The sequence below is a fragment of the Notamacropus eugenii genome, chromosome 1 (assembly GCF_028372415.1).
Source record: "Notamacropus eugenii isolate mMacEug1 chromosome 1, mMacEug1.pri_v2, whole genome shotgun sequence".
Lineage (NCBI taxonomy): Eukaryota > Metazoa > Chordata > Mammalia > Diprotodontia > Macropodidae > Notamacropus > Notamacropus eugenii.
Genome location: NC_092872.1, coordinates 151,322,223 through 151,349,644, shown reverse-complemented (window position 1 = coordinate 151,349,644; position 27,422 = coordinate 151,322,223). Strand labels below are relative to the sequence as shown.

The window sequence follows — 27,422 nt, the reverse complement described above, 5'->3', positions numbered from 1 at the left end:
ATTAATACCAGACTGTGGTTTCAGAATCCAAACTGGAGAGGAGACAAAGGAGGAAAAGATTTTGAACCAGTGAGTGGGTAAGGACTAAGCTAAATATGGATGGAAGTAAAAGGAGAGGTATCAGGGAAAAGGGGTTTCCACTTTGGTCTCCAGCAACTCTGGAATAAGGGGATTAGAAAACAGGTGGTGAACTTTGAATGGAGCAAAGAAAGTACCAGTTGTCTGGGGAATTAAGTTGGCCAGAGCAGGATAACTGATCAATAATGACAGCCACAAAGGTAATATCATAAAGAAATAAGTCTTCTCACACTTCTTTCTTCCATAATAATTCTTGAAAGGGACTCTTAATTGCAAATATTGTAAGAGTGGATTGGAAAGGTTACATAGTGAAGAAGAGCTGGAAATATGTGCCTATTTTTATCCAATGGATAACATATAGATAAAAGAATCTACCACAATTTCATCTAGAGACTAGGGTAGTCATGTTGGCAATTAGGGTCTCCCTCAACTCCCTAGGCCTTTACTTATTATAGAAAGCTGATTAGGCACTGATTTCAAAGGTAAATAATGAAGTAGGAGGCACAAAACCATAAGCAGATGAATCTAATTTCACCTTACGTTAAATCTCTTTGTCTACTGGCTCTTTCCTTACTGACAAGAAATTTGCCTATGCCACCTCCATTTTTCATTCCAGAAAAAACTCTCACTTGATCCTTCCAACTCTACCATACTAACTACTGTCCTACTAACTTCTGCCCTTTGTACTAACATCCCTGTCTACAATAGCTGCCTTCACTTTCTCTCTTCTCACTCCTTTTTTTTTTTCTGGCTCTCTCTTTTTATTTTTTTCTCAATTTATTTATTTATTTTTAGTTTTCAACATCCATTTTCACAACATTTTGAGTTTCAAATTTTCTCCCCATCCCTTCCCTCCCCCACCCCAAAACACCATGCATTCTGATTACCCCTTCCCTCAATCTACCCTCCCTTCTATCACATCCCTCCCTTTCCTTATCCCCATTTCTCTCTTTTCTTGTAGGGCAAGAAATATGTCTATACCCCATTACCTGTATTTCTTATTTCCTAATTACATGCAAAAACAATTCTCAACATTCATTCCTAAAACTTTGAGTTCTAACTTCTCTCCCTTCCTCCCTCCCCACTCATCCCCACTGAAAAGGCAAGCAATTCAATATAGGCGACATATGTGCAGTTTTGCTAAAGACTTCCATGACAGTCATGTTGTGAAAAACTACCTATATTTCCCTCCATCCTATCTTATCCTCTCATTTATTCTATTATCTCTTTTGACCCTATCCCTCTGTCTATATGTGTGTGTGTGTGTGTGTGTGCGTGCGTATGTGTATTAAATCCCTCCAACTACCCAAATACTGAAAAAAGTTTCAAGAGTTACAAATATTATCTTTCCATATAGGAATGTAAACAGTTCAGCTTTAGTAAGTCCCTTATGATTTCTCTTTCTTGTTTACCTTTTCATACTTCTCTTGATTCTTCAGTTTGAAAGTCAAATTTTCTATTCAGCTCTGGTCTTTTCATCAAGAATGCTTGAAAGTCTTCTATTTCACTGAAGGATAATTTTTTCCCTTGAAGTATTATACTCAGTTTTGCTGGGTAGGTGATTCTTGGTTTTAGTCCTAGTTCCTTTGACTTCTGGTATATCACATTCCAAGCCCTTAGATCCCTTGATGTAGAAGCTGCCAGGTCCTGTGTTATCCTGATTTCCACAATATTCGAACTGTTTCTTTCTAGCTGCTTGCAATATTTTCTCCTTGATCTGGGAAAGCTGGAATTTGGCTACAATATTCCTAGGAATTTTTCTTTTCTGATCCCTTTCAGGAGGTAATCAGTGAATTCTTTCAATATTTACTTTACCTTCTGGTTCCAGGATATCAAGGTGGTTTTCCTTGATAATTTCATGAAAGATGATGTCTAGGCTCTTTTTTTGATCGTGGCCTTCAGGTAGTCCCATAATTTTTAAATTTTCTCTCCTGGATCTATTTTCCAGGTCAGTTGTTTTTCCAATGACATATTTCACATTGTCTTCTATTTTTTCATTCTTTTGGTTTTGTTTTGTAATTTCTTGGTTTCTCATAATGTAATTAGCTTCCATCTGTTCCATTCTAATTTTTAAAGAACTATTTTGTTCAGTGAGCTTTTGAACCTCCTTTTCCATTTGGCTAATTCTGCTCTTTAAAGCATTTTTCTCCTCATTGACTTTTTGCCTCTTTTGCCATTTGAGCTAGTCTATTTTTAAAGGTGTTAATTTCTTCAGCATTTTTTGGGGTCTCCTTTAGCAAGCTGTTGATTTGCTTTTCATGATTTTCTTACATCGCTCTCATTTCTCTTCCCAATTTTTCTCCCATCTCCCTGACTTGATTTTCAAAATCCTTTTTGAGCTCTTCCATGGCCTGAGACCATTGTATATTTATTTTGGAGATTTTGGATGCAGGAACCTTGACTTTTAGGTATTCTTCTGATGGTATGCATTGTTCCTCCTCATCCAAAAGGATGGAAGAAAATACCTGCTCACCAAGAAAGTAACCTTCTATTGTCTTATTCTTTTTCCCTTTTTTGGGCATTTTCCTAGTCAGTTATTTGACTTTTGAGTTCTATGTCAAAGGGAGGGTATACTCTGGGGACCTGTAAGTTCTCAGTTCCTCCAAGGTGGTACAATCAAGGGAGAGGAGTTTATTCCTCTCCTGGCCTGTGCACTGGTCTGTGAGCAGGATTCCCTCTCCAGAGCCTCCACCAGCTCCACCACATCAGCACTCTTCCTCACCCCAAGGCCACCACTCTGGGCTGAGATTCAGATCAGCTACTCAATCCCCCCAGGGTCTTTAGGCCAGGGCTCCAACAACAGAAGTTGCCACTGCCCGGGGCCAGGGCTAGACCACTCTGTTCCCTTCTCACCCAAGTGAAAGAGCGTTCTCACTGATCTTTGAAGCTGTCTTTGGCGTTTGTGAATTGAGGAATCTGGGACCTGCAGTTGCTGCAGCTGGCGCCTTGAAGCCTGCTCCAGTCCTGCCCTTACCTCAGCATGGCCCACGCTGTGCTACACTCTGCTCCATGACCAGTGCAACAGACCTTATCTGCTGCGTTGGGCTGGAAATCTCTTTCACTCTATCGTTTTGTGGCTTCTGCTGCTCTGGAATTTGTTTAGAGTCATTTTTTGAAGGTATTTTATGTGCTGTGGGTAGAGAGCTTCTAGAAGTGTGTCCTTCTACTCTGCCATCTTGGCTCTGCCCCTTCTCACTCTCTTCTTAACTCCTTACAGTTCTGGTTTCCAGCCTTTTCATTCCACCAAAACTGCTTTCTCCAATGTTAGCAATAATCTCTTAGTTGCCAAATCCAAGTAACTTTTCCCAATCTTTGTTCTTGACTTCACAGCAGCCCTTGACACAGTTGATCACCCTTTCCTTTTCTCCTTGATTCTCTCTTCTTTCTAGGTTTTCAGGACACCACTCTCCTCATTCTCCTCCTACATATCTGCCTACTCCTTTTCAGTTGCCTTTCCTGGATCCTCTTTCAGATCAGGACCTCTAACCATGGGTATTCCCCAGAGTTATCTCCTGGGTCCCCTTTCCTTGTCCCTCTATACCACTTTGTTTGGTGATCTGATCAGCTCTCATGGATTTAATTATCTTCTCTGTGCTGACTACTCTCAAATCTACCTATATTGCCTCAACTTCTTTACATATTCTCAATCTCAGACCTCCAACTCCCCAAATAATGCATTTGAACTAGTTGTCCAGTGGACATCTTAAACTCAACATGTCTAAAGCCAAACTCATTATTTGTTCTGCTAAAGCCTCCCTCTGTCTTTGCTATATGGCAGCACTATCCTCCTGGTCCCTCAAGATCATAACAGCAGTCATGCTCACCTCCTCACTCTCTCTTAACTCGTGTGTGGCAACATGTTGTTGCCAAGGCCTGTCAATTTCACATTTTCAGCATCTCTCCAATATCTACTCCAACAATGCTACCACTCTGGTGTGGGCCCTTATTACCTCACACCTAAATTATTGCAATAGCCTACTGGAAGATCCACCTGCCTCAAGTCTCTCTCCACTCCAATACACTCTCCATTTGGTCACCAAAGTGATTTTCCTGAAGGTGAGCTCTGATCATGATACTCCCTTCCCTACCATGTATACCCTCCAGTGACTTCTTATTATCTCCCGGATCAAAATACAGAATCCTGTATTTGGCATTCAAAATCCCTCGTTACCTAGCTCCTTTCTACCTTTTCAATCTTCTTACACCTTATTCCCTACCACATATTCTTCAAGCTACTGACACTAACTTCCTTTGCTGTTCCCTAAAAAAGAAACTCCATCTCTTGGTTTCAGGCATTTTCTCTGCCTGTCCCCCATACATGGAATCTCTCCCTTCTAATCTTTACCTACTGGTGTCCCTAGCTTCCTTTAAGTTTCAACTAAAATCTCATCTTCTACAGGATGCTCTCCCAACACCCTCTGAATTCTAGTGCCTTTCTTCTTTTAATGATTTCCCATTTATTTTGCATATAGAATTGCTTATACATACTTGTTTGCATATGTCTCTCCCATTAAATTGTGAGCTTCTGAAAAGTGAGAACTGTCTTTTGCCTCTTTTTCTATCCCCAACACGGAACACAACACCTGGCACAGAGTAGACACTCCAAAATTTTTTTTAATTTTTTAAATTAATTTTGTTTCTTTTCAGTGTTCTACAATCACTACCATATAACTTAGATTTTTTTCCCCTTCCCTCCCCAAGATGGCATACAATTTTATATAGGTTCTACACATACATTCCTATTAAATACATTTTCACTATTGTCATGCTGTGTAGAAGAATTAAAATGAATTGGAGAAATCATATAACAAACCAAAACGTAATACAAAAGAAAATGATCTGTTTCATTCTGTGATTGAATTTCATAGTTCTTTCTCTGGATGTGGAAGGCATTTTGCCCTAAAAGACCATTGGGGATTTATATAAGTCCCTGCATTGTAATGAAGTTCCAAGTCTACCAGAAAAAACTCTCTCACACTGTGATCACTGCTGTGCACAAAGTTCTCCTGGTTCTGCTCCTTTCACTCAGCATCAGATCGTATAAGTCTTTCCAGGCCTCTCTGAAGTCTTCTTGTTCATCATTTCTTATAGTGCAATAGTATTCGATTACATTCATATACCACAATTTATTCAGCCATTCCCCAATTGACGGGCATTCCCTTGTTTTCCAGTTTTTGGATACCACAAAGAGTGCTGCTATAAATATTTTTGTACATGTGGGACCCTTTCCCATTTTTATGATGTCTTGGGGATACAGTCCTAGAAGTGATATTGCTGTGTCAAGGGGTATGCATATTTTTGTAGCCCTTTGGGCATAATTCCAAATTGCTGTCCAGAATGGTTGGATCACCTCACAGTTCCACCAGCAATGAATTAGTGTTCCAGCTCTCCCACATCCTCTCCAACATTTATCATCTTCCTGTTCTGTCATGTTTGCCAATCTGATAAGTGTGATGTGGTACCTCAGAGTTGTTTTGATTTACATCTCTCTAATCAATAGTGATTTAGAGCATGTTTTCATATGATTATAGATAGCTTTAATTTCTTCTTCTGAAAACTGCCAGTTCATATCCTTTGACCATTTATCAACTAGGGAGACACTCTAAAAATTTTTATTGACTGAACAACTGATGGATCACAAGCAAGAGGCAGTGTAGCACTGTGGTTGGAGAGCCAGACTTGAAGACAGGAAAACCTGCCTCTAACACCTACTGGTTTATGACCCTCAGCAGGTCCCTTAACCTCTCAGTACTCTCTAAGACTACAGGTTGCAGAGATGCAACCTGTATTAGTAAAGGAAGCTTCCTTACTTGAGATCTCCCATTATTAATGAACTCACAAATCTATTTCCTGTCCCTATCCAAGCAATACAGATTAATCTCTACTCTAAGAAAATTCGACAAATTATGAACATAATTCAATTTATATACCTGAAAGTGTCATGGAGCCAATTAAATATTATAATGAATACTACAATGGTATCTGTATGTTCATGATAAGCCAAACTAGTGTTCTTGCTGGTCCTCACACTTGACCCCTGGTAGAATGGGAAAGAAGCTTGAGAGTCAGAGGACCTAGATTCAGATATCTGCATTACATTGGGCAAGTCATTTGTCATCTTTGGGCCTCTTTCCTCAGCTGTAAAATAAGGGGGTTGGAAGAGATGGCCACTAAGGTCCCTTCCATTTCTAAATTGTTGATCCTATGATCTCTAATCTCTTGGGTTCTTTGCCCTAATTATCCCCTCATGCCAGGAATGCACTCCCAAGTCACCTCTGCCTTGGTTTCCTTCAAGACACCACCTTCAACCTAAAGCCACCAGTGCTTACCTCCTTCTTCCATCACCTTATATTAATTTTATATAGATTTTGTTTATTTATGTTTACATAGGTACATAAGCTACTTAAGGGCAAGGATTACATTTTTGTCACTTTATACCCAGAACTTGTCACATGGTAGGCACTTAATAAATACTTAGATGGCACCATGAATAGAGCACTGGTCCTGGAGTCAGGAGAACCTAAGTACAAATCTGGTCTCAGACACTTGACACTTATTAGCTGTGTGACTTTGGGCAAGTCACTTCACTCCAATTGTCTAGCCTTCCTCCCTCCAAAAAAAACCAACAAAAAATAAATACTTAGTGACTGATTGACATAAACCACATGTATTTTCCCATTAAATGAAAAGACCCAGATTTTATAGACCAGTTCATAAGGGACCTCTTTAAGGGGTAGCTAGGTGGCACAATGTATAGAGTACTGAGTCTGGAGTCAGAAAGACTTAACTTCCTGAATTTAAATCCAGCCTTAGACACTTACTAGCTGTGTGACCCTGGGCAAGTCACTTAACTCTGCCTCAGTTCTTTATCTGTAAAATGAGCTGGAGAAGGAAATGGCAAACCATTCCAGTATCTTGGCCAAAAAAACCTCAAATGAGGTCACGAAAAATTGGACATGCCTGAAATGGCTAAACAGTCCCGGGAGCCATTTGAGAATCAAATAGTCAGTGAGCCAGAACAAAAGACACAAAATACTGTGAAAATCATTTTAGGAGTAGGCTTTTTAAGTCACTGTACATGAAAGAAGATGGCTGAGAGGAAGGTTAGACAAAGTGTCATTTAATCCTAGGTGAAGCTCAAGTGTTGGCAAACTATGTTGTCAAAGGCAATTGTAACCTAGAACACCCTTCAGACCAGACAGTACCCATTCTTCATGGCTATACCTCAGGGGAGATAAAGGGCTATGTCTAAATGGAGGCCAGATCCTACTGAAATGTCATACACTAAACATGGGTTTCCTCCTTCACATGGGCCAGTGGGCTCATTTCAAAATGACTCTACTATGGAAAAGGTCTGCTCCCGTCCCCTTCACTTCAATGCCCCTCCTTACAAAGGAAAGTGTGAGAAAAATACTGTATACACAATTGTATGATTTCTTGGCTGAACTTCAAATGGAATCTTTTCATGTCTCTCCTTTTGTCTAAGATGCCTTTCTCCTTTGCTCTGAAAGCAGCAAAATGCATTTGTGCTCCCTCATGCTGAGGGAGACTCAATTTGACTTATACCAGCTCTCCTTTCTTCTGTGGTCCCTGGAGACAGCCTAGCAATAGTGAAAAGTCTAGTTTGTAATGACCCCGGGTTGAAATGTAAAAGATGGAGGGGAGGTGGGGTAGGGGGAGTTGCAGTACGTGGTAGAGGGAACCTTTCCTCTGTAAATGTAGTCCATAAAGTTCGCACTTATCCCTCAGTGATATATCTTGGTTGGGAATTGTTTGCTCCCCCACCCAGAACACTAAAGCCATATGCATACCCCAACCCCCCACTTAACTGAGCATGAACTAGAAAATGTCCCTGATTTTAACTCTCTCTCTCTCAAACCATTGAATCTAACTATTGCTAAAGGAACTCCCCAGTAGCAGTTAGCTAGGTGACATGAGCTCAGAGAGCTCCAACAATACCCACAAAGCAATTGCTCTGCATAGAAAGATTTCACATGGAGGCATATCTCCCCATTGCCTCCTTCATCATTTTTTTTCAAGTCATGTCAAAAAAATAAAAATGATTTTCTTTCCCAAGTTACTAAAGCCATAGTTGAGAATGACTTAGAATAAAAGACTACATGTGGTAGAAGGGATCCCCAAAAGCTCATCTAGGTATATCCCCAGTTTCTAAGAATATAAACCAGTCATAATAGTTAAGTGTAAAGCACTGGAAAAAGAGTATTAGAATTGAAATCAGACTCAGTGGAGCCTCAGATCTGAACGTTATCAGCTGGATGATCTTTGGGAAAAACCATTCAATCTCTCTGAGCCTCAGTGTTTTCATCTGTAAAATGCTAATAATCCCTGCCCTACCCAACTCAAAGGGTTATTATGGCAATCAAAGGAGATAAAGTACTTTGGTTTCACTTTTGATGACTTATGGTGTCTTCAGATGACTCTTTTAATGAATTTTAAGGTATCTTAGAGATTCAACTCCCCAACCAAACCACACATCCCCTCCATAATATGGAAATGCAGGAATTCAATTTCCACTTTTCAAGGTAGTTTGGAATGAATTAGGGATTAACTATAACTCACCCAAGTTGGTATCATCTATATTTTGAGTCTCAGAGTAATAATTCCTCAAAGCTTAAAGGCAAGCCACCCAAGTTTTATGTCTCTGTTTTTTATTTTATGCTAAATGATGGATTTATAATAATAAATATGAGCCTACTAAAAATCCAGGACTCAGAAGGACCAAAAGATATAGAGACCTGGTAAGCCAGAATGTGTAGGCACACAGTTCCCTGAATTATTTGGTTTCTAGCTCTTTTTAGCCTTTGGCTCAGGCAGAGAGAGAGAAATTAAAAAAAAAAAAAGAGGAAGGATGACTTATTCTGGGACTCCATGCTTATCCTGACATGTAGGAAAGAATGGGATAGGAGTATGAGAAAAAGACTGACTCTTACTACTGGTACTGCTACTGGGGAAGTCATGCAATATCTGCTAGCCTCAGTTTCTTCATCTATAAAATGAGCATAAAGATAGCACTTACCTCACAAGACAATTATGAGAATCAAATGAGATGATATATGCAAAATTGTTTGTAAATGTAAATTATATGTTCTAGCCACTATCAGATTACCTTTTTAGTGATGGCTACTTGAGAGGAAGACCCCCTTAAGACTATAACAGGAAAGGTAAATTTTGAAAGTAGAAAATTATCCATACTTTAGCCTAGATTAGGTACTATAGCATGGAACTTAGGGTCCTAGGCAGGAATATGAGCACACTGATTACCTAGAGTATGACCAGTAGAAGAATGTTATCATGGAGAAAAAAGTTGATGGATTGGACTAGGAATCTGTGGGGGAGGGAACAAAGAAAAATTTGTTTTATCATTTTTAGTCCAAATGAAAAAACTGAGTCCTAGGGAGGTTAAGTGATTTGTCCAAGGGCACATAGGTAATGAACAGTGCAGCCAAGATTCGAAATGAAGGGCTATAAGGGCAAGCAAAGAGGGATCTTTTGCTGTTTTTGCTTTAGTATAGTCAAGTACCTCTGACTGAATCTTTCCTTTATCAATCAAGAGTCTTTATTAGGAGTAAAGTACAGAAACAAGAGTTTCTTTAACTAGAAACAGTATTTGCATTGTTAATGTCATTAAAGATCATCTCTACCCATTAATGGTCCTGCTCATTAAGGGGAGTTTGATTAGGGAAGATTTTGTAGGAAGGCCCATACCTTGTGTTCTTGAGGCACTGGTTCTCAAGGGTTGGGATGCCCTCTGGCTGTGAAAAATGTATAAACACTCTCAGGGTGAGGTTTTCCTTGAGGGCTTACTCACTGGAAGTGTCTGTTTGACCAGACGAGACCCTGGGAAGCAGCTAAGGAGCCTCCAGGCTTTGAAAATCTAGATGTTGGTGCTTCCCTCTTTGGTAACTATGGTCAGACAGTTGAACCTGTCTGTTGATTTGTGATTACAATTTGATTTGATTATGGTCAGACAGTTAGAAGCCATGTCTATTGATCTTTGGTTTCTTTGTATTTTCTCTGAAGTTCAGGGAGCTGACTTTTTCCCCTGAACTAGGTGAATGATATATATGCTTAATTAAAAGTTGCCTTTCCTTTTATAAATGTAGATCTAAGAACCTGTGATAGCAGGCCCCCCTGTGTATGCCAGGGTGCTTAGTATTACAGGTGCTCTCACTCTACATCAAATATATTTTCAGCTCTACCATACCACATTATCAGTATTATTTAAATCAGAGTTATGGAAGAAAAAGATGTCATGAATTATGAACACATAACTAATTCTTGATTATTTCAAATGGTAAATTGATTTGTATAGTATTCCAAGGATTATAAAGCTCCCTCTAAACATTGAGCATAATTTTATTATTATTTGAAAACAGTCTTACTAAGAGAATATTTTTACATAACTAAAAAAAAACATTCATTCAGATTTGAAACTTTTTTAAAAAAAATATATATACTTTTTTCCTTTGCTAGTTCATTTTAGCTTCCTCCCATTTAAACCCCTTGAGGCCTGTAGGATGGTTTGGGAATCAGAGTCATACCATACCTCTTCTGCTGTCATCTGCTTAAAAGGAGTAGATATGATTTACCTTCATTTAGGACACATTAACAAATAATTGGCAACTCTGTCAAATGCGGGTCATTCACTGTGGATGCACACAATCTCTGAGTTCTTGTCTCATAGCTAAGACTCTCAAAGGACCAGACTGGGTATAAAAAGTCTGCCCAAATTCAAAGAGATAAAGGGGAAAGTATGATTAATTCAGGTTAATTAGTAAAGAGAGGCATTTAAGGAATTCAGTTTAATACAATCTTGGTTTAAACTGGGAAAGGAAACTATCATAGAGCAAGATCCTAGGTATTTCAGGATAGTAAGACAATCAAGTAAATCTTATCTGAGAACCAACTTACCTCAGCCCTGTAGATAATTCACAGACAAATGTCAAGCCCACACAAACTGAACTGCCCTCCCCAGCCAATGGAGTGGTGCTAGCAGTAAAATAAGTGAAATCAGAAGGTTTTGTTATACTCCAATATAAGTTGTGTTCCTAGTGGTATGGGTGAACTTTCCCTTGGCTGCTTAATTCATGTTTTAGAGCCAGAAACAAACCTTCAAAGATCCTTAAAGTAGCATGAAGAGGGTATAAGAAGTATGTTTGACAAGGCTTTAGAACTTAGCTAGTAAGTAGATGCATACTCTTTCTATCCCCAAAGAAGGCTGTCCTATCCCCATTAAAATGGTCTCCACTTTGCTTATGAAATTGAGCCACAGACTAAGACAAAGAGCACGGCTGTTCATCTACATTTGAATGTGAAGAAAAAGAAAGGATTGAAAAAACAATAACACAAGAATGGCAGTGTGGAAAGCAACAGGACAGTGAGTTTGGATGCAGTTATAGCCCCTGGGATCAAAACTGTTGTCATACAATCAGCCACTTTCAAGCAAAAGCATTTCATTTCATTACATCAATCATCAGTGCCGGCACATGGCATGATTAGCTAGGTAACAATTAAATGAGTCAGACTGTTAGTTGTCTTTATATTAAACAAAAGAACCATAACAATGAATGGAACAGCTCCAATAAGTTGTTTAACCATTGCTATACAAATTAAACAGTCCTGCGTTGTACCTTATTATAGCATTTTATTAATATTTGAGTTATATTTTCTTAATAGCCTTTTTAAGAGTTAAAGTAGAATGACCATTTTGTTACAAAATGATATAGACCTCAAATTACTTACCAGCAACAAAGCTTGGAAATGAAGCCACCTTCTTTGTCTGTTTGGAAATATTAAAACCAGAACAACAATAAGTTAAGAGGACCTGTTTTATATCACATAAGACAATTAGAGTGTTAAGAAGTTAAAATCAGTGGTTAGCATTCCCAAGAGATTAGCTCCACAAAAATTACTTCAACATGAGTAATACCGTTCTCAGTTGGGGTACATGGTTCATTAACTCCCATAGGGAATCAATATCTTGAATGCTATATCAGTGTAAAATAATGGGTTTAAAATCAAGTAGCCATAACCAAGGGTAAGTGTTTGACAGCGTTAAGTATCTTTCCCACCACATCAACGACTTATGACATTTAGAGCTCAAAGGAAACCTAGAGATCACAATGTTCACCTCCCTCATTTAACAGATAAGCTCAATGAAGTCCAAAAAAATGGAATGGTTTCTTTCAAGTCACACATTTAATAGACTACTTATGATCAACATTGGTCTATAAACAATTTTAAGATAGGAAAGATGAACTTCTTTTGTTAGTTTAAAAGAGTAATGTTGAACATGTGATGAGAAGCTGCATGTCACATTGTGAATAAATTGAAATTTGGGGTAAGAAAATCTGGCTTCAAATCTTAATTCTGTTACTTATGACTACTAGCCGTGTGGCTGTGGGCAAGTCACTTAGCCTTCTTTGCCTCAGTTGCCTCATCTGTAAAATGAGCTGGAGAAGGAAGAATAAATTCCAGTATTTTTTTGCCAAGAAAACCCCAAATGGAGTTAAGTACATAAAGGACTGAACAATAACAATAATATGGCAGGTTGTATCCTTTCTCTGGACCTCATAATCTATGAACTGATGCCCCCAGAGGTATGTTATAGATCCAGGATGAAATAACGCTATGTGTGTGTGTGTGTGTGTGTGTGTGTGTGTGTGTGTGTGTGTGTGTGTGTGTGTGTGTGTGCGCGCGCGCGCACTATGATGTCATCAATACAGGAATTTCCCAGTATCGAGACAGACTCCAAACATGTTGATGAACAACTTGTTTTCTTGGAACTTTATCTAAAGAACTGAGACATCCAATACTAGTCCAGGTAAGTGAGTATTTCAGAGGTGAGACTTCAACTCCTGGCTTCCTTAATCCAAGTTGTCCTGTCATTATACCAACCTGTCTCTACTCCTAATTATAAGGTAAGAACTTTCTCTTACTCTTTCAACATGAATTCCTTTTCCTGAAACAAAACTTGACTTGCTCAGACCCTCCCAAAACCACAAGCTTACCTACGCAGCCCTAACCCATCCATCAAATATTCACAATTTCAAATGGCAAAGGTGTTGAACAATAAGCTTGACCAATACTGGAATTTTACCAACCACCATTAGCCAAAAAAACATGGCCCAGAACTCCATCCCCTAATGAAATTACCTCTTGCATATTGTTATTATCAACTGGTCCATTGAGATCAGAACGCTGCTGTTTCCTTGGCTGTTCTAAACTGTTGCAAACCTATAAACAATGAATAAAGAAAAATCAGACTCACAGTAATAGTAAGACATATGTGCAAAATAGATTCCAATCAGAATCAGACTAAATGACCAACTGATATTTCACGGCTCTTCCCACAAGGAAAGGCATTAAGTTATATTTTTCATCTTGTATGTTAACAGAATGTATTCATTTAACCAAGATTTCAATTTATCCCATGATGAATAAAGCAGAAGTTAATGAAAGCACTATTAGACACCGTGAGTAATATGTAAAGCACATCTTGCAAGCCAGGTGGCAAATCTAAATCCTTAATCTCAGAACTGATTGATGAATCAGGATTTGTTAAGCGCATTCCTAGCATTTGCTTGTTGTGGTAGTGATACAGAAATACATGAAACTGTCCCTACCTGTCACAGATCACACATAGGAATCTATCCTCAAGACCATTATGGAATTGATAACCGAGTTGAGATAAAACTAACACATTTGAAGCGATTATAGAACAATAAATTTCTGAACTGCCTTAACAGATAAATATAAAAAGGGTTTAAAAAAGGGATCAGCATGATCTCAAACCACCACGATAATCACTGAGCTTTAAGATTTGAAAAGGACTTTACATATATTATCTCTGTTGAGGCATTATTTTACAAAAATAGTCCCTGGGTAAAGCTTTACCAATAAGCCAAGGCAGGGTCTGGACCATGGAAGATAGGAATTAAAGCAAAAATAAAATATAACCTCTATAAGGTCATGGTAAAGCAGAGGATCTCATCCACTAACGTAAAACTATTTGTTATCCTTAGATAAGAGACATGCTTGTAGCTTTCCCTTAGTGCTTACCTCAACCCTGTTTGCTTAAATCAAGCAGACTTCTTTAGCAAAAAGATTTGGTCACCTTCTCTTCTTTCCTGTCCTTGAATGTGTTCTCTTTCTGATAATAAATCCTGCAGGTTACATTATAAATATTGTCCCCTGTTGGGGATGGAAGCTCAATTCCAGGTGGACAGTCTCGGGCTGGTAAAGGTGGGAACTTCTAAATCTTAGAGTTCTCACGAGACCCCCCAGGAAATGACTGGGAATCGAGGTGAACCGAGCTATCTCGTGTATTTCCGCCTCTTCCCGTGAGAAACGTGATGGGAGAGAGCTCTCCCCGCCCTCGAGATTGTCCCGGATCTGGGCACACCTAACAGAACGGTATTCAGATGCAAACTATACGCCTGGAGAACTTAAGTAGGATCAGAAAAGCCTGAAAGCTCTTGGGCGGAGGGGCTCGGAGCGGACAGGACAACAAGGCTCCGCTTTTCCTCTCTCTTCTCTCCCCTCCCCCTCTCTCCCCACTTATACTTCTACTTCCAATCTCTATTGTAAGATCTTTGCCTCCTTGGGAGATTCTTCGCTCCCTCCTAAGGAAGAATTCCCCTGCACTTGTAACTAGACCCTGAAATAAAGCTCAACCCTTGTTCGACTCTGGAACGTCCTTTCTCTCATACGAGCATCGGGTTTGGCCAACCGAAGACCTCGGGATAAAGGTAAGGGAAGACTCGGGTAGCCCTCAGGCCTCTAGGCCTGGCTGTCCCCCCTTTTGTCCCTTGAATAATTCCTCTTTCCTCTACATGTACCTATCTTGTGAAAGGTTTTGCTTATCTATCCTAAATTGCCATGAAATGCTTATGATTGAATGTGCTTTAAGGGGGCCTGAGAAGTTATAAAAACCCAATCTGCATTCTAAGAAACTGAAGCAGCTACCATTCCAAGCAGTCACTTTTGTTTGTGAGAAGCCAAATTGAAATTAGTATATAGACCCCTGTTCATTTAAAAAGTGGCGACATAATGTTGCTGTCTGGATACAGCTTCATTTTTACCTCCGCATACCTCCATATCTACACATTGGCATGCCTCCAAGACTACATAAAATATTGACCAAGATCCAGTCTAGCCTCCTAGTAGCTGCCCCGTTTCCCAAGACTGTCTTAGGGACAGTAGAAAGTACGGGTTGGGTATATGAGCTCGGTATTTCTTCATTCTCCAGTCAATACCCAGAATGAGTCTAGGGGCTTTGCCTGAACTTTGTATCCCTCAGTTCCTCTTTCTTCTTCTGACAAAATTAGCAAATACTCTCCTCCTCTAATTAGCTTGTGGACCTGAGTTAATTGAGAGAGTAATGTGTTCAGCATATGTAGTGGGGAACAGTTTGGATGAAAGCCTAAATGACTTCACACATTCAAATCATAGTCTCCTAGAGCTGAAAGAACTCCAGCCTTCCCAATCAAACACATTGGTTACTTCACTGTCTAAACAAGATTCCAAAAGCCATGTTTGGAGGTCTCCAGGCCTTCCTGAAACGAGGTACATTAGCTACAGTAAGTGAAGGACTGCATGTCCTTTACTGGAAGTTGGACTGTGGTTAGGAACTTCCCACAACACTGTCTAGACAACCATGCCTCTTTCTCTGCTTCTGATGTTTAATAATTGAAAGTGGGCTTTAAACCTGTGCAGTTATACAGATGAGCCTACAGAGTTAGCAGCTATATAATGAAATATGTTAATATGGTGGCAGTGGGGAGATGGAATCCCTTCAGGATTATGAGAACGTAAAATGGACAGACGTAAATTAATTATAAAGTACCAAGACCAAATGATATTTGTTTGAGGAAGAGATGATTATTTGCCTATAATAAAAATACATCAATTTGAATAAATTGTTCCAATCTTGGCTCCATTTGGTAAAACTACTGTTTCGAATTTTTCTCAGAGTGTCATGTCCAATCACTGTGTGCTTGATTGAACTGAAAATACATTAATATAGCCCAAATTACTTTGGCTGTGATAATAGCAAATTAGTTGTCATAAACTTACATTGCCTGTATTAGATGGTTTTTGATTGCATACCTAGTCAGGAAATATATTTATATACAAAAGTGTGCATGTTCATATGTATAAAATTTAAAAATCTGGGCACCAGGAACACTAAATTAAAAATGTACATCAACAAATCCCACCGCACGCACACACACACATACACACACACACACACCCACACCCACACCAGAATGTCACATTGCATTTTGTATCATTTCAAGTCTCTGAAATATCAAATTAGATGACTTAATCATTTACGTGTCAATTGTGCTTAATTTCTGGTTTCATAGTGGCAATCTCCTCAGCTCACTATTTCTGCAAGAGAGAGTTAAGTTATATCATATTTCTACATTTGTGTCTTTATTAAAATGTCAGCTTGTAGAGACCAAGCTATACCAACTCTCAGATCTCAGGCTCCACACATGACTGATTTAAGTCCAGTTGCACTGGGCAAATACATCATTCTTCCAATAGTTCTTTAACCTGTCCTTTGTGATATAAGTGGCTCTGAATAAATTACAATACTGTTCTTACAGTTCTCTTAAATTTAGGCTGACCTGATGGCTTGTATCTAGAGGGCAATCTGATTAAAGCATCTATCCTGGTAATAAGTATTCCTACGAGAATGGCACATCTTTTCAAAGACAACTTGTAGCTTTAAAAATAAAATCAAATAAATAAACTCCCTCCTTTCCCCTTTAAAAAAAGTCTCTACAATAACCACCAAGAAAGATGAAGGAAGTCAAAACTTATTTTCTCCACAATCTCCACATTCTCAAATACTAGTATCTGTTAGAACAGTTAATAGTAAATCAACAATAAACTTTTTATATTTATGTAGCACTTTTCAATTTACAAAGCACTTTCTAATATATCATCTCTTTTAATATCCACAATGCCTTTGTAAGGTAGGTAGTATAAGCATCATGATCCCCAGAGAAGCGAACTGAGGCTCAAAGAAACTAAAGTGGCATGGTTGGTGAGTGACAGAATCTGAAATGAAATTTATAATATAAGAACAAAAAATTACCTTAATGATTTTCCAGTCTAGCCTTCTTTTATTTGTGGAAAAAAAAATATTGATGCATTATGTCTTTATATCACACTCATTTCTTGGAGGGGTGCAGAACCTCCACATCACTCTGGATTGAAAAGTCCCTTAAACCTATCATCTCCACTACCAACAATGCCAATGTCAACTGTTGAACAGACACTTCCAAAGGGCAGGCAAGGCACCCTGTGGCAGAGACAGGAAGTGTCACCTTCTAGAAGAGTCAGACCACCTCAACCACTACCTCCTCTCAAGATCCAGGTAGAGACCACCTAGTGTTGGCACATCATGAAGAAGGAGATAAACACTTATTGAGCACCTACTCTGGGCCAGGTACTTTACAAATAAGCACTTTATTATCTTGTTTGATCCCCACAAGTCTGGGAGGTGGGTGTCACTTTATCCCCACTTTAGAGTTGATGAAACTCAGGCAGGCAGCAGTTAGGTGACTTGTTCAGGATCACACAGCTAGTAACTGTTGGCTTACAAGGCCCCTAATGAAACCCAGGTCTGTCCAGCTCCAGGCCCAGTGCTCTACCCACTGTGTTACCCTTTCTCTTATAATAACATAATTATAATTAATGCAATAAAGATGAATATTTCCTCATCCGTTTATTCACCTACTATAGATCTCCCTCCATTATATGATAAAGCCAAGATAAAGATATTCTTGTGCCAAAGAATCATTTACAATAAGAATTTTGTTGTAACCACAGCAACAAAAGGCAGCTACTCTGTGATCTTGAAAAAGTCACTCTTCTTCCCTCTGGGCCTCAGTTTCCTGTGAAATGAGGGAACTTTGGTATAAGAATGTGAAACTAGGACATAAGCATTTAAGGGAACATCATAGTGCATTAAGAAATGGAGAGAATGAAGAATTCAAAGATGCATCATCATCCTCATCATCAATAGTTAGCACTTTGCAAATGCTGTCAAATAGTGCTAGAAATAAAGACTGGAAGAGCCAGAGAAAAGTATCTCAGACCAAATTTAAACTGAACTTAATCAGCCTGAGAAAGATAGGAATGTCAAGGAATGTCACACGTGACCAGAGCTGTATCTCTAGAAGATTAGTCTGACACCACGGTGCAAGACAAGTACAGAGACATGTTGAGAAACCACCACTACAGTTCAGCTGAGAGATAACCAAGGATAGAAAGAAAAGGGGGCAGATTCAAAAGATACTACTGAGGTAAAAAACATCAGTATTTGTCTCCTGATTAGATGTAGAGGATAAGAATCAGTGAAGTATTTAGCACACTCTCCTACCTCTCCAATGGTGCTGAAATCTTGAGAGTTCATAAAGGGTAGAATAAGAGGGGAAAAGATTCAAAAGACTTTGCTGAAGGACTCTGTCCAGTTATTAGTCAGTGATGTCTTTAGTCACCTAGGATCAAGAAGAAGATGAGTGAGAATGACAGGCCAGGGCATCCTGCTCCATCACCTTACTTTTGTCATGATCTCAATTCCAGGCTATGGGGCAGTTGGGTAGGAAGAGTGACATGGCTGCCCACACTCCTTGGATGAGCAGGGAGGCACCAACTATGGTCATTCCAATGAGCTAGATATGAGGCTTTACCATCTGCTCTACCAAGGCATCCTAAGGTCCTCTGGGTGTTACCTACACCCTCCAGACTCTGCACATTATTTTCTGATCAGCAAATGCACCCTAAAGATGCACCCTAAAGACTTTGGGACCTTCTTCTCCACCCCACTTCTCTACCCTTAGGATTTCTAAGTCTTTCCATTCACACTGCAGTGAACTTCTCATATATATCTTCCCTCCCCAGATTTTTGTGTGAGTTCCTTGAGAAATGGGACTATCTTACTTTTCTATTTGTTTCTCCAGCACTTAGCACATAGAACTCACTTGATAAATATTTTTCATTCATTTAGTATGGGAAATGGGAAATAAGGAAGGAAGAAGGCAGAACTATTTGGGGCGGGGTAATGGTTGTAGTAGAAGTAGATAGCATTTTAAAGTTTGGGGCGGGGTAATGGTTGTAGTAGAAGTAGATAGCATTTTAAAGTTTGCAGAAGATTTTGTGAATATTTCATCTGATCTTCACAACAGTTCTGGGAGGTAGGCGCTATTATTAATCCACATGAAAAAAACAGACAGACAGAGGTTAAGTGACTTGCCCAGAGTCACATAACTAGTAAGTGTCTAAGACAAGATTTGAACTCAGGACTCGTTGACTCCAAATCCTACATTCTATCCATTATGCCACCTATTTGTTGTTCAGTTATTTCAGTCATGTCTAATTCTTTGTGACCTCATCTGGAGTTTTCTTAGCAAAGATGCTGGAATGGTTTGCCATTTCCTTCTACAGCTTATTTTACAGATAAGTAAACTGAGGCAAATAGGGTTAAGTGACTTGCTCAGAGTCATATAGCTAGTTAGTGTCTGAGGTCAAATTTGAACTTAGGAAAATGAGTCTTCCTGACTCCAGGCTCAGAGTTCTGTCCATTTTGCCACTTGGCTGCCCATTATGCCACCTAATTGCTTCTAAAGGGAATAAGATAATGATCAGTGGGGATTAATTAAGTTTGAGGTTCTGAGTGGAGATGGATGTGGAGACTGAAATTCCTCCAAATGTTCAGGGCCGGATATTAATATTTCAGTATTATCCAAGTAGAGATAATTGTTGAAGTTGTGTTATAAATGAGATTGACAAAAGAGAGAGTGCAGAGAGAGAAGGGAAGGCAACCAAGGCCAAAACATCAGGAGGTGAACGTTTAGATAGCAAAACCACTTTAGTCATACTGAGTTATTTAACTAGGGTCCCACAGATAATGATGAGTGTACTTTGCATAGGAAGGCAGAATTAAATGGTAATTACGCCACTCTCTCATGGCTATATTTAACCATCCCATCCAGGGAGCACAAGGAGCCAATGAAAGGAGAAAAGGAAAGAATCATAGAGAGAAAAATTAGTATAGTTCACTGTCATGGAAACCAAGGTAGGGTAGAGTTTCAAGAAGGATATGGTGAACATTGTCAATAGGGATGAGGACTGAGAAAGGACTATGAGATTTGATGATTAGAAGATCACTGTTGTCCTTTAACAGGGTGGTTTGAGTAAGGGAACTGATAGCCAATTTGTAAGGAGTTAAGGAGTAAATATAGGATGAAGAAACTATTACAAACTGCTTTTTCAAGAATTTTGGCAGGGAAGGCAAGAGAGGACATGAAGATCATGGCTTTAGAGGGCAATGAGATGGATGGAAAGTCTCTTAGGATAAGCAAATTGGAAAGTGTTTGTAGACTGACTAGAATGATGGTGGTGGAAGTATCATTGTACTCCGCCCTGGTCCTATCTGGTGTACTATACTGTACTCATCATATTTTAGAAAAGACATAGACAAGATGATAATATTGAGTCATACAAGAATCAACTGAATGAATTTAGAATGTTTAGTTAGAGAAAAGATTTGGTTGAAGGGTGGAGATTAGGAGCAGGCACGATAGCTATGTTCAAGTATATGAAGAATTGTTGTGTGAAACAGTGGGATTAAGTTTGTTTTGCTTAGCCCATAAGGGCAGAACTAGGAGCAACGTAAATTGCAAAAAGGTTGACTAAAGATTGATGTCAAAGAAAACTTCCTAGCAAGAACAGACTGTTTTCAAGAAGCAGTGGAATCTTCCTCAACAGAGCACCTTGAGCTTTATAACAACCACTTGTCATCAATATTGCTGAGAGTTTTTGCCATAAGTTGAACTAGACGGTCTTTGAGGTCCCTTCCTGCTCTGATAGATTGATCCTATAAAGAATTAGAAGGGTCTTCTTTTAGGGATACCTCCTATGTAGGGTGATCTCATATCATGAATTCTAAGATTGAGTCTAAAACAAAGCTCAGTGTATTTATATTTCTAAAGACATGATTCAGCCCAAAGGGTTCTTGAATCGGAGTATTGATTAATTACATGAAAAAAAGTTTATCCTTACTCTTCATATTTAACAAGTCTTATATATCTGAAAGTCACCAAGAGAAACTGTCACAAGGAAGAGTCAAGGTATAAGTAGACAGTATCTGTTATCTGATTGACAGCCAAAGAAAAGAGAAAAGAAGAGCCTGAGAGCAACCGGGAGATAAAATTTTTTGTAAGATTTCACCTAAAAGTTGAAGATAGCTATAGTTTGCTATTTGTAGGCGAAATGGGCCTGAACAAGCAGCATCAGACAAAGGGAAAAGAGGAAAGAAAGGCCCGGAAAATAGGGGATCCAGAAGATAGTTATAAAAGGAGACTCACCAAGGAGTTCCTGGTGGCAGAACCCAAACATGGTAAATGGGAAAGATAAATAGGTAGTGTTTGCTAGCATTTAGCAGTAAAAGCCTTGGATATTCAAGGATCTTTGCTTCAGTGAGTATAAGGGCAAGGGGAATATTTTAGTGACCTAAAAGGGACCGTGCAACATTCCCATTTCTTCCAGGGTCAACTAGGAAGTACTCAGGTTGGTGCTATACTAGAAGAAAAGTCCAAAAGTTTAGAGGAATTTTTCTTTGTTCTTTGGCTTATGAGATAGAATTGAGTTTCCCTTCATAAAATAGAAGCATTTTAGAGGAAAACTAAAAAAAGATAAATATCATATAGAGACAGACAGAAATCCTAACCTGTGTCAGGAGCTTGGAAGATGAAGATGAACAAATAGAAAAGATGAAAGAAGGGACATTGAACACTTGAAGTGATACAATAAATCCAATGCTATTCCCATGGACTGTATACCTTGGATCCTTGGAGGAGGGATCATCTTCTCAGTCATTTAACCATAATGAAGGCAAGGAGAAAGGAAGAAACATTTATATATTACCTACAATATATCAGGTATTTTATTAAGCTCCCTTGCCCCCCCCCCTTTATTAAACAAATATTATCTTATTTGATACCACAACCTGGAGAAGCAGGTGCTATCATCTCTATTTTGCAGTTGAGAAAACTGAGGCAAACTGATGTTAAATGACTTCTCCATGTAGCTAGTAAGTATCGGAGATTGGATTTAAATGTAGTCCTTCCTGACACAGACCCAGCACTATAACAGCTATTTCAATGAGACATAATGAGGAATAGCAAATTCTGCCAGAAGATAGGATGTTTAGTGCTGGTCACAAAAAGAGAAAGAAGAAAAAAAATGGAGAGGGGGAAGAAGGTAAATTAGTCAATCAATAAATGAAGTATTTATTAAGTGCTTGCTGTGTTTCAAACATGGCGATAAGTTCTGAGAATCAATACAAAATTGAAATAGACCCTGCCCTCAAGAAGCTTACCTTCTATTGGAGAGACACAACAGCATGTTCCCAAATAAAAGCAAAATAAAGACAAATGATTGGGAGGGGAGGACTAACAACCAGCGAATCAGGAAAGGCTTCCTTAAGGATAAAGCATGTTGTGTTCCCTAGAAGGGAACTTCGAGGAAATTCTAGGAAGTGTATGTAAGAAAAGAGAGCATTCCAAGAACAAGAAATCACATGTAAGAGCAAAGAGATGGAATTCTGTGTCCAGGGAACAGAAAGCAAGCCAGCATAGAATGGATAAGGGGGACAAAACATTTTTGAGATCACTTAAAATGACTGGATTCTTCAAACTGCTGTCTGGTGAGCCTAATTACTACTTCAGGGAAAAAAATCTAGAACTTCTTATGAAAAAAAATGGTTTAGAAGTGGAATTGCCATGACTCTGTTCAAGCACATCAAAAACAAACCACATCAAAATAATCTAATTTTCTTTATTGATATCACTTATTCCTCCCTTCTTCTCTAGGCTCCAGTTCTGACTTTCAGGATTTCTTTCTCCACTATGACCCCAGAAACCTTCTCCTCCCAGAATCTGTGGTACTTTCTCCTGAAGGGACAGTTCTTCTCAGATCTTCCATTATAAGGAAGGACCCAGTCCAACCATACTCGTTTTTCCATTTTTGTCCAGGGTTCTCTCCTGACTGTCAGGATTTCTTGTTCCACATGCTTCCATGAAGGCATCTTTTGCCCTCACTCTTTTCAACTTCTTTTTAGGTATTGTTTTCCCCCATTAGAACGTAAGCTATTTGAGGGCAGGAACTGTCTTTTTTGTTTTTTGGTTTTTTTTGCTTATATTTATATTACGAGTCTTTAGTGCAATGTCTGGCATATAGGAAACACTTAAAAATACTTATTGACATGATGATACAATTCCTAGACTAGTAGACCAAAGAAATGCTATAAACAGAACAAACTTAGATTTTAATAAAGGATTTCACAATTTTCTGAAGATATTCTTCTAAAAAAGGCAAAAAATGGAGACTGGATAAAATCAATTAGGCAGAATGAGTGGTTAAATCATAAGATCCAAGGAGTGGTTATTAAATATTAAATACTCAAAATCTATGATTGTATAAAATTCTGAAAGAGATGTCAAGTTAAGTGACATAGAATTCTGTCCCTGATTTTGATGTTTAGCATTTTATTAATGTCTTAAATGAGGTTGTATTTGTGAAGTTTGCATATAATGCAAATTCAAGAGGGATAGCTAATATATTGAATGACAGAATCAGGATCTAAAAGGATCTTAAACTAAGAAAAAAGAACAGGCTCAAATAAGATAAAAATGAATAGTAATAAATGTAAAAGTTCATACTTAGGTTCAAAAAATCAATTCCACAAGTACAGAAGGGGGAGACATGGCTAGACAACAACTGAAAGATGTCAGAAGCACAAAAAGCACAGGCTAGTAAGGAATTCTAAAGATAACAAAAGGATGTTTTTATAAAAAGGTATGCTGTAGGAAAGAAGATCAAAAAGTTTAGGAACACTAATCATGGTGGATGGAATGATAACAGACAACTGAGATGGGGGAAAGAACTACTCATAGTCGCACAGAACAGGAATTAAGCTTGCATTGACAAAGATTGTTCAAAGACAGAACTAGGATTAAAGTCTAAAAGGTAGACATATGTCCACTCGATATGAGAGAAAACTTAAAGGAGCTTTTCAAAAGCAGAACAGTTTGCCTTCTAAATCAACAAGTTCCCCATCCCTCAAGGTCTTTAAGCAGACCCTTGTTATCTACTTATACACCAACATTCAACAATATCATTTGTTGCTGAGGTTATATAGTCAGACAGAGTTATTTAAAGTAAGCTATGGCTTTTAACCTCAAGGAATTATTAAACAGACAAAATTTCATTGTTTGATGACAAAAAGGAAAAGCCAATAAAATAAAAGCTCATTACTCAGACAGTAAAAAGGTAAGGTAATACAACAGATAGAGTACTAGTATGGACATCAAAAAAGGCCTTGGAAAGAAACTTTGCTCTGTTACTTAGCTATATGACCCTAAGCAGGTCATTTATGCTTCATGAGTTGCCATTTTCTGAGCTACAAAATGGGGAGAATACTTTCACTATCCTCACTAGGTTCTTGTGAGACAAATGTTTTTGAACCTAAAAACATTTTAATAGATGAGTCATTACCATTATTTACCATCATCATGGCCAAAACAAAGATAAGTATGAACATGCTGCAACACACTAATTACAATGAATTGTCATTAGATACAAGGGAAATGTTGCAAAGCATGTAATGAGAAAAATTTATGACTGGGGGAAAAATGGGCCAGTCACATAGAATGAAGAATAACTGAAGGTACATTGGGGTACCCTGCCACCATCCATGCCAGGTTAAAAGATCCTAAGGAAGGTATTGAGTATGTTGGTTGGATCCCTTATCACAGATTTATGGGGGATCATGGTCAAGAGTTACACGCATTGGATAGACATGGATGAGTTGTTATTTGCATCATTAGAGAGAATACCCACATCAAGCAGATCATATATTCATCAAAGCGTTATTCTGGGAAAAAAAATGAAGAGGTTGGTTTCACTTATTTCATCATAAGTATGTCTACTAGGCAAGGGTACGCTGGCAAAAATATTGCATGTGCTAATAAGCTTTTGGTATTTATTTTTACAAGGAATGAATGAATTTAGCCACAACATTCTACAAGGTGTTAACTTTGTTTTTTAAAAAAGTGAACAATCACTTTTTACTTAAGAGGGATCCTCTTTGACAATTCTGACTCTGTTACATTATGTGGAAAATCAGAGTAGATGTCGTAGTCATGGACTCTGAGATAAGATTCACTGCCTCACATTTTCAAGGTGCTAAAGTACTGCAGGGAGAAGGTAGAACAATACTTTGGTAACTGAGATAGTACAAGTTTTCTCTTTCCTGAAATTCTCACTAGAAAAGTTCAAAATGTGAAGTTTTGGTTGTGGGCTTTTTTCCCCTTTGGCTGTTTATAATATCATTGGATTTATCTAGTATGCCAGCCAAGAAAACTACAGTGAGTTTAGGCTACCTCAAAAGAAGGAGGATTTGGGATTAGGAAGGGGTTGGTCCTTCTGCACTCCATCCTGACCAGACCATATGTGGGATACTGTGCCCAGTTCTAAGCTCTGTGGTTCAGGAATGGCATTGATTAGGTGGTGAATATACACAGCAGGAAAATTAGGATGGTGAATTAAAGCATCTTAAGAGTATACCATATGAGAATCAATAGAAGAAACTGGGGATATTGAGCCAAGAGAAGACTTTGTAGATACAGGATTGCTGCTTTCAAGTATGTGAAATATTGTAACATGAAAGAGGTATAGATTTGTTCCATCTGGATCCTGGGCATAAATAGGAAAAAAATGGGGTAGAAACTGCAGAGAGACAAGATTAGTCTTTAAGTGAAGAAAAATCTTCTTAATGATTAGAGCTATTCAAAAGTAGAACAGACTGCCTTGGAAGGAAGTGTATATGTTATGGAAAAGATTTTTTTAATGAAGAGGTAGATGGGATATGGGTTATAGCAGAAGACCCCTAGGACTATTTCTAACCCAGTGATTCTGTGATTGTGCCCATATTCCCATTTTCCAAGTCATAAAGATGAAAGATGCTTAAGTCATTTTAAAATCAATCAATTAACTAGCATTCATTAAGTACCTACTATGTGCCAGGCATTGTGCTAGCTACTGAAAATACAAAGGCAAAAATGAAATAGTTCCCACCCTCAAGGAACTTACACTCAAGCCCATCAACACTAAAATATAACCACTTGATTTTTCCAGTTCAATTTGCAAAGGTTGTTGGTTCTGCAGGAAATCAGTCTATTTCAAGTTTTTCTTCATTCCTGTAACTGTTTTCTCATTTAACCTCATAAAACAGAACGTACTCAGAGAAAACGAACTTGCTATTTGAAAGATTAATGAGATTTGGGTGCACAAGTCAAAAGGAAATGGAATGGCCAAAGCTAAAACAATATTAGAATTCAATTTTCTGGGGACTTTTGTACATTTAATTTCCACTAAAGTATACATGAGCTATTTCTGGCATGAATTGCTATTACTAGATCTTTTATATCCCCAATATTATGATAAGGATTTCTCAGTCTGTGTCAATATTATCAGTAATAAATAAAAGACTAGAATTATGCTGCCTAAGCTAAGAGAACACTAGACCATGGCATTAAAAGGCTGAATTTTTAGAATTAAAGCTTAATAAGGAATGAACATCAAGGAACTAGTCAACTCCCCAAAAATCATCTATTTAATTTTTCAGAATGAAGGAGGTAAGAAAAATATCTGGATTTAATTAAAATGGGTCAGAGGACAACTTCTGTCTTAACCAGTAACTGAGATGAATATATATTCAACTGTACTCTAAATAAATGCATACGTTATTAAAAAATAGAAATAGATATATGTGAATAATGAATACTAAAAGACAAACGATACCTGTTATCAGTTGGTAAGGCAGGACCTTATTACTGGAGGCAAGAAGACAGAAGCTATTGCCCTGAGGAGAACAGCAGTTTCTCTCCTATTCTAAATCAATCAAGAGATACCAAATCTAGTCAGGAAAGGAGCGATCCTCTGGGCTAGTGTTCACCTGGCTCTTTATACTAAACTAGAGCTACGCGTTGGAGTAAAAAAAAAAAAAAAAAAAAAAGGAGACGGTTTGGTATCCTGAACGTGGACAGAAGAGTTTGCATCTCAACTTTGTCACTTGCTACCTATGAGTGAGTTATTTAACATCTCTAGATCTCAGTTTTCGAATCTGAAAATTGAAGGGCTTGGACCAAATACCCTCTAAGTGCCCTTTCAACTCTCCTCTCTAAATTTATGATCATATGAAGGCAACAGAACCAAGTTAGACCACTCTGTGGCAAAGCAGT

At 38.3% G+C, this 27,422-nt stretch overlaps 1 protein-coding gene across 6 annotated transcripts in view; it reads right to left on the bottom strand.

Annotated features, from left to right (window-relative positions):
* The window catches only part of APBA2 (amyloid beta precursor protein binding family A member 2), a 364,180-nt gene that overhangs the window by 82,455 nt on the left and 254,303 nt on the right, over positions 1-27,422 (bottom strand). For all 6 annotated transcript variants that reach the window (XM_072616707.1, XM_072616730.1, XM_072616699.1 and 3 more), the window contains 2 exons: positions 13,255-13,335; positions 11,842-11,878 (listed from right to left, as the gene is read on the bottom strand). In XM_072616707.1, the coding sequence (XP_072472808.1) occupies positions 11,842-11,878; positions 13,255-13,335 (118 nt within the window). The remainder of the gene's footprint in view (positions 1-11,841; positions 11,879-13,254; positions 13,336-27,422) is intronic.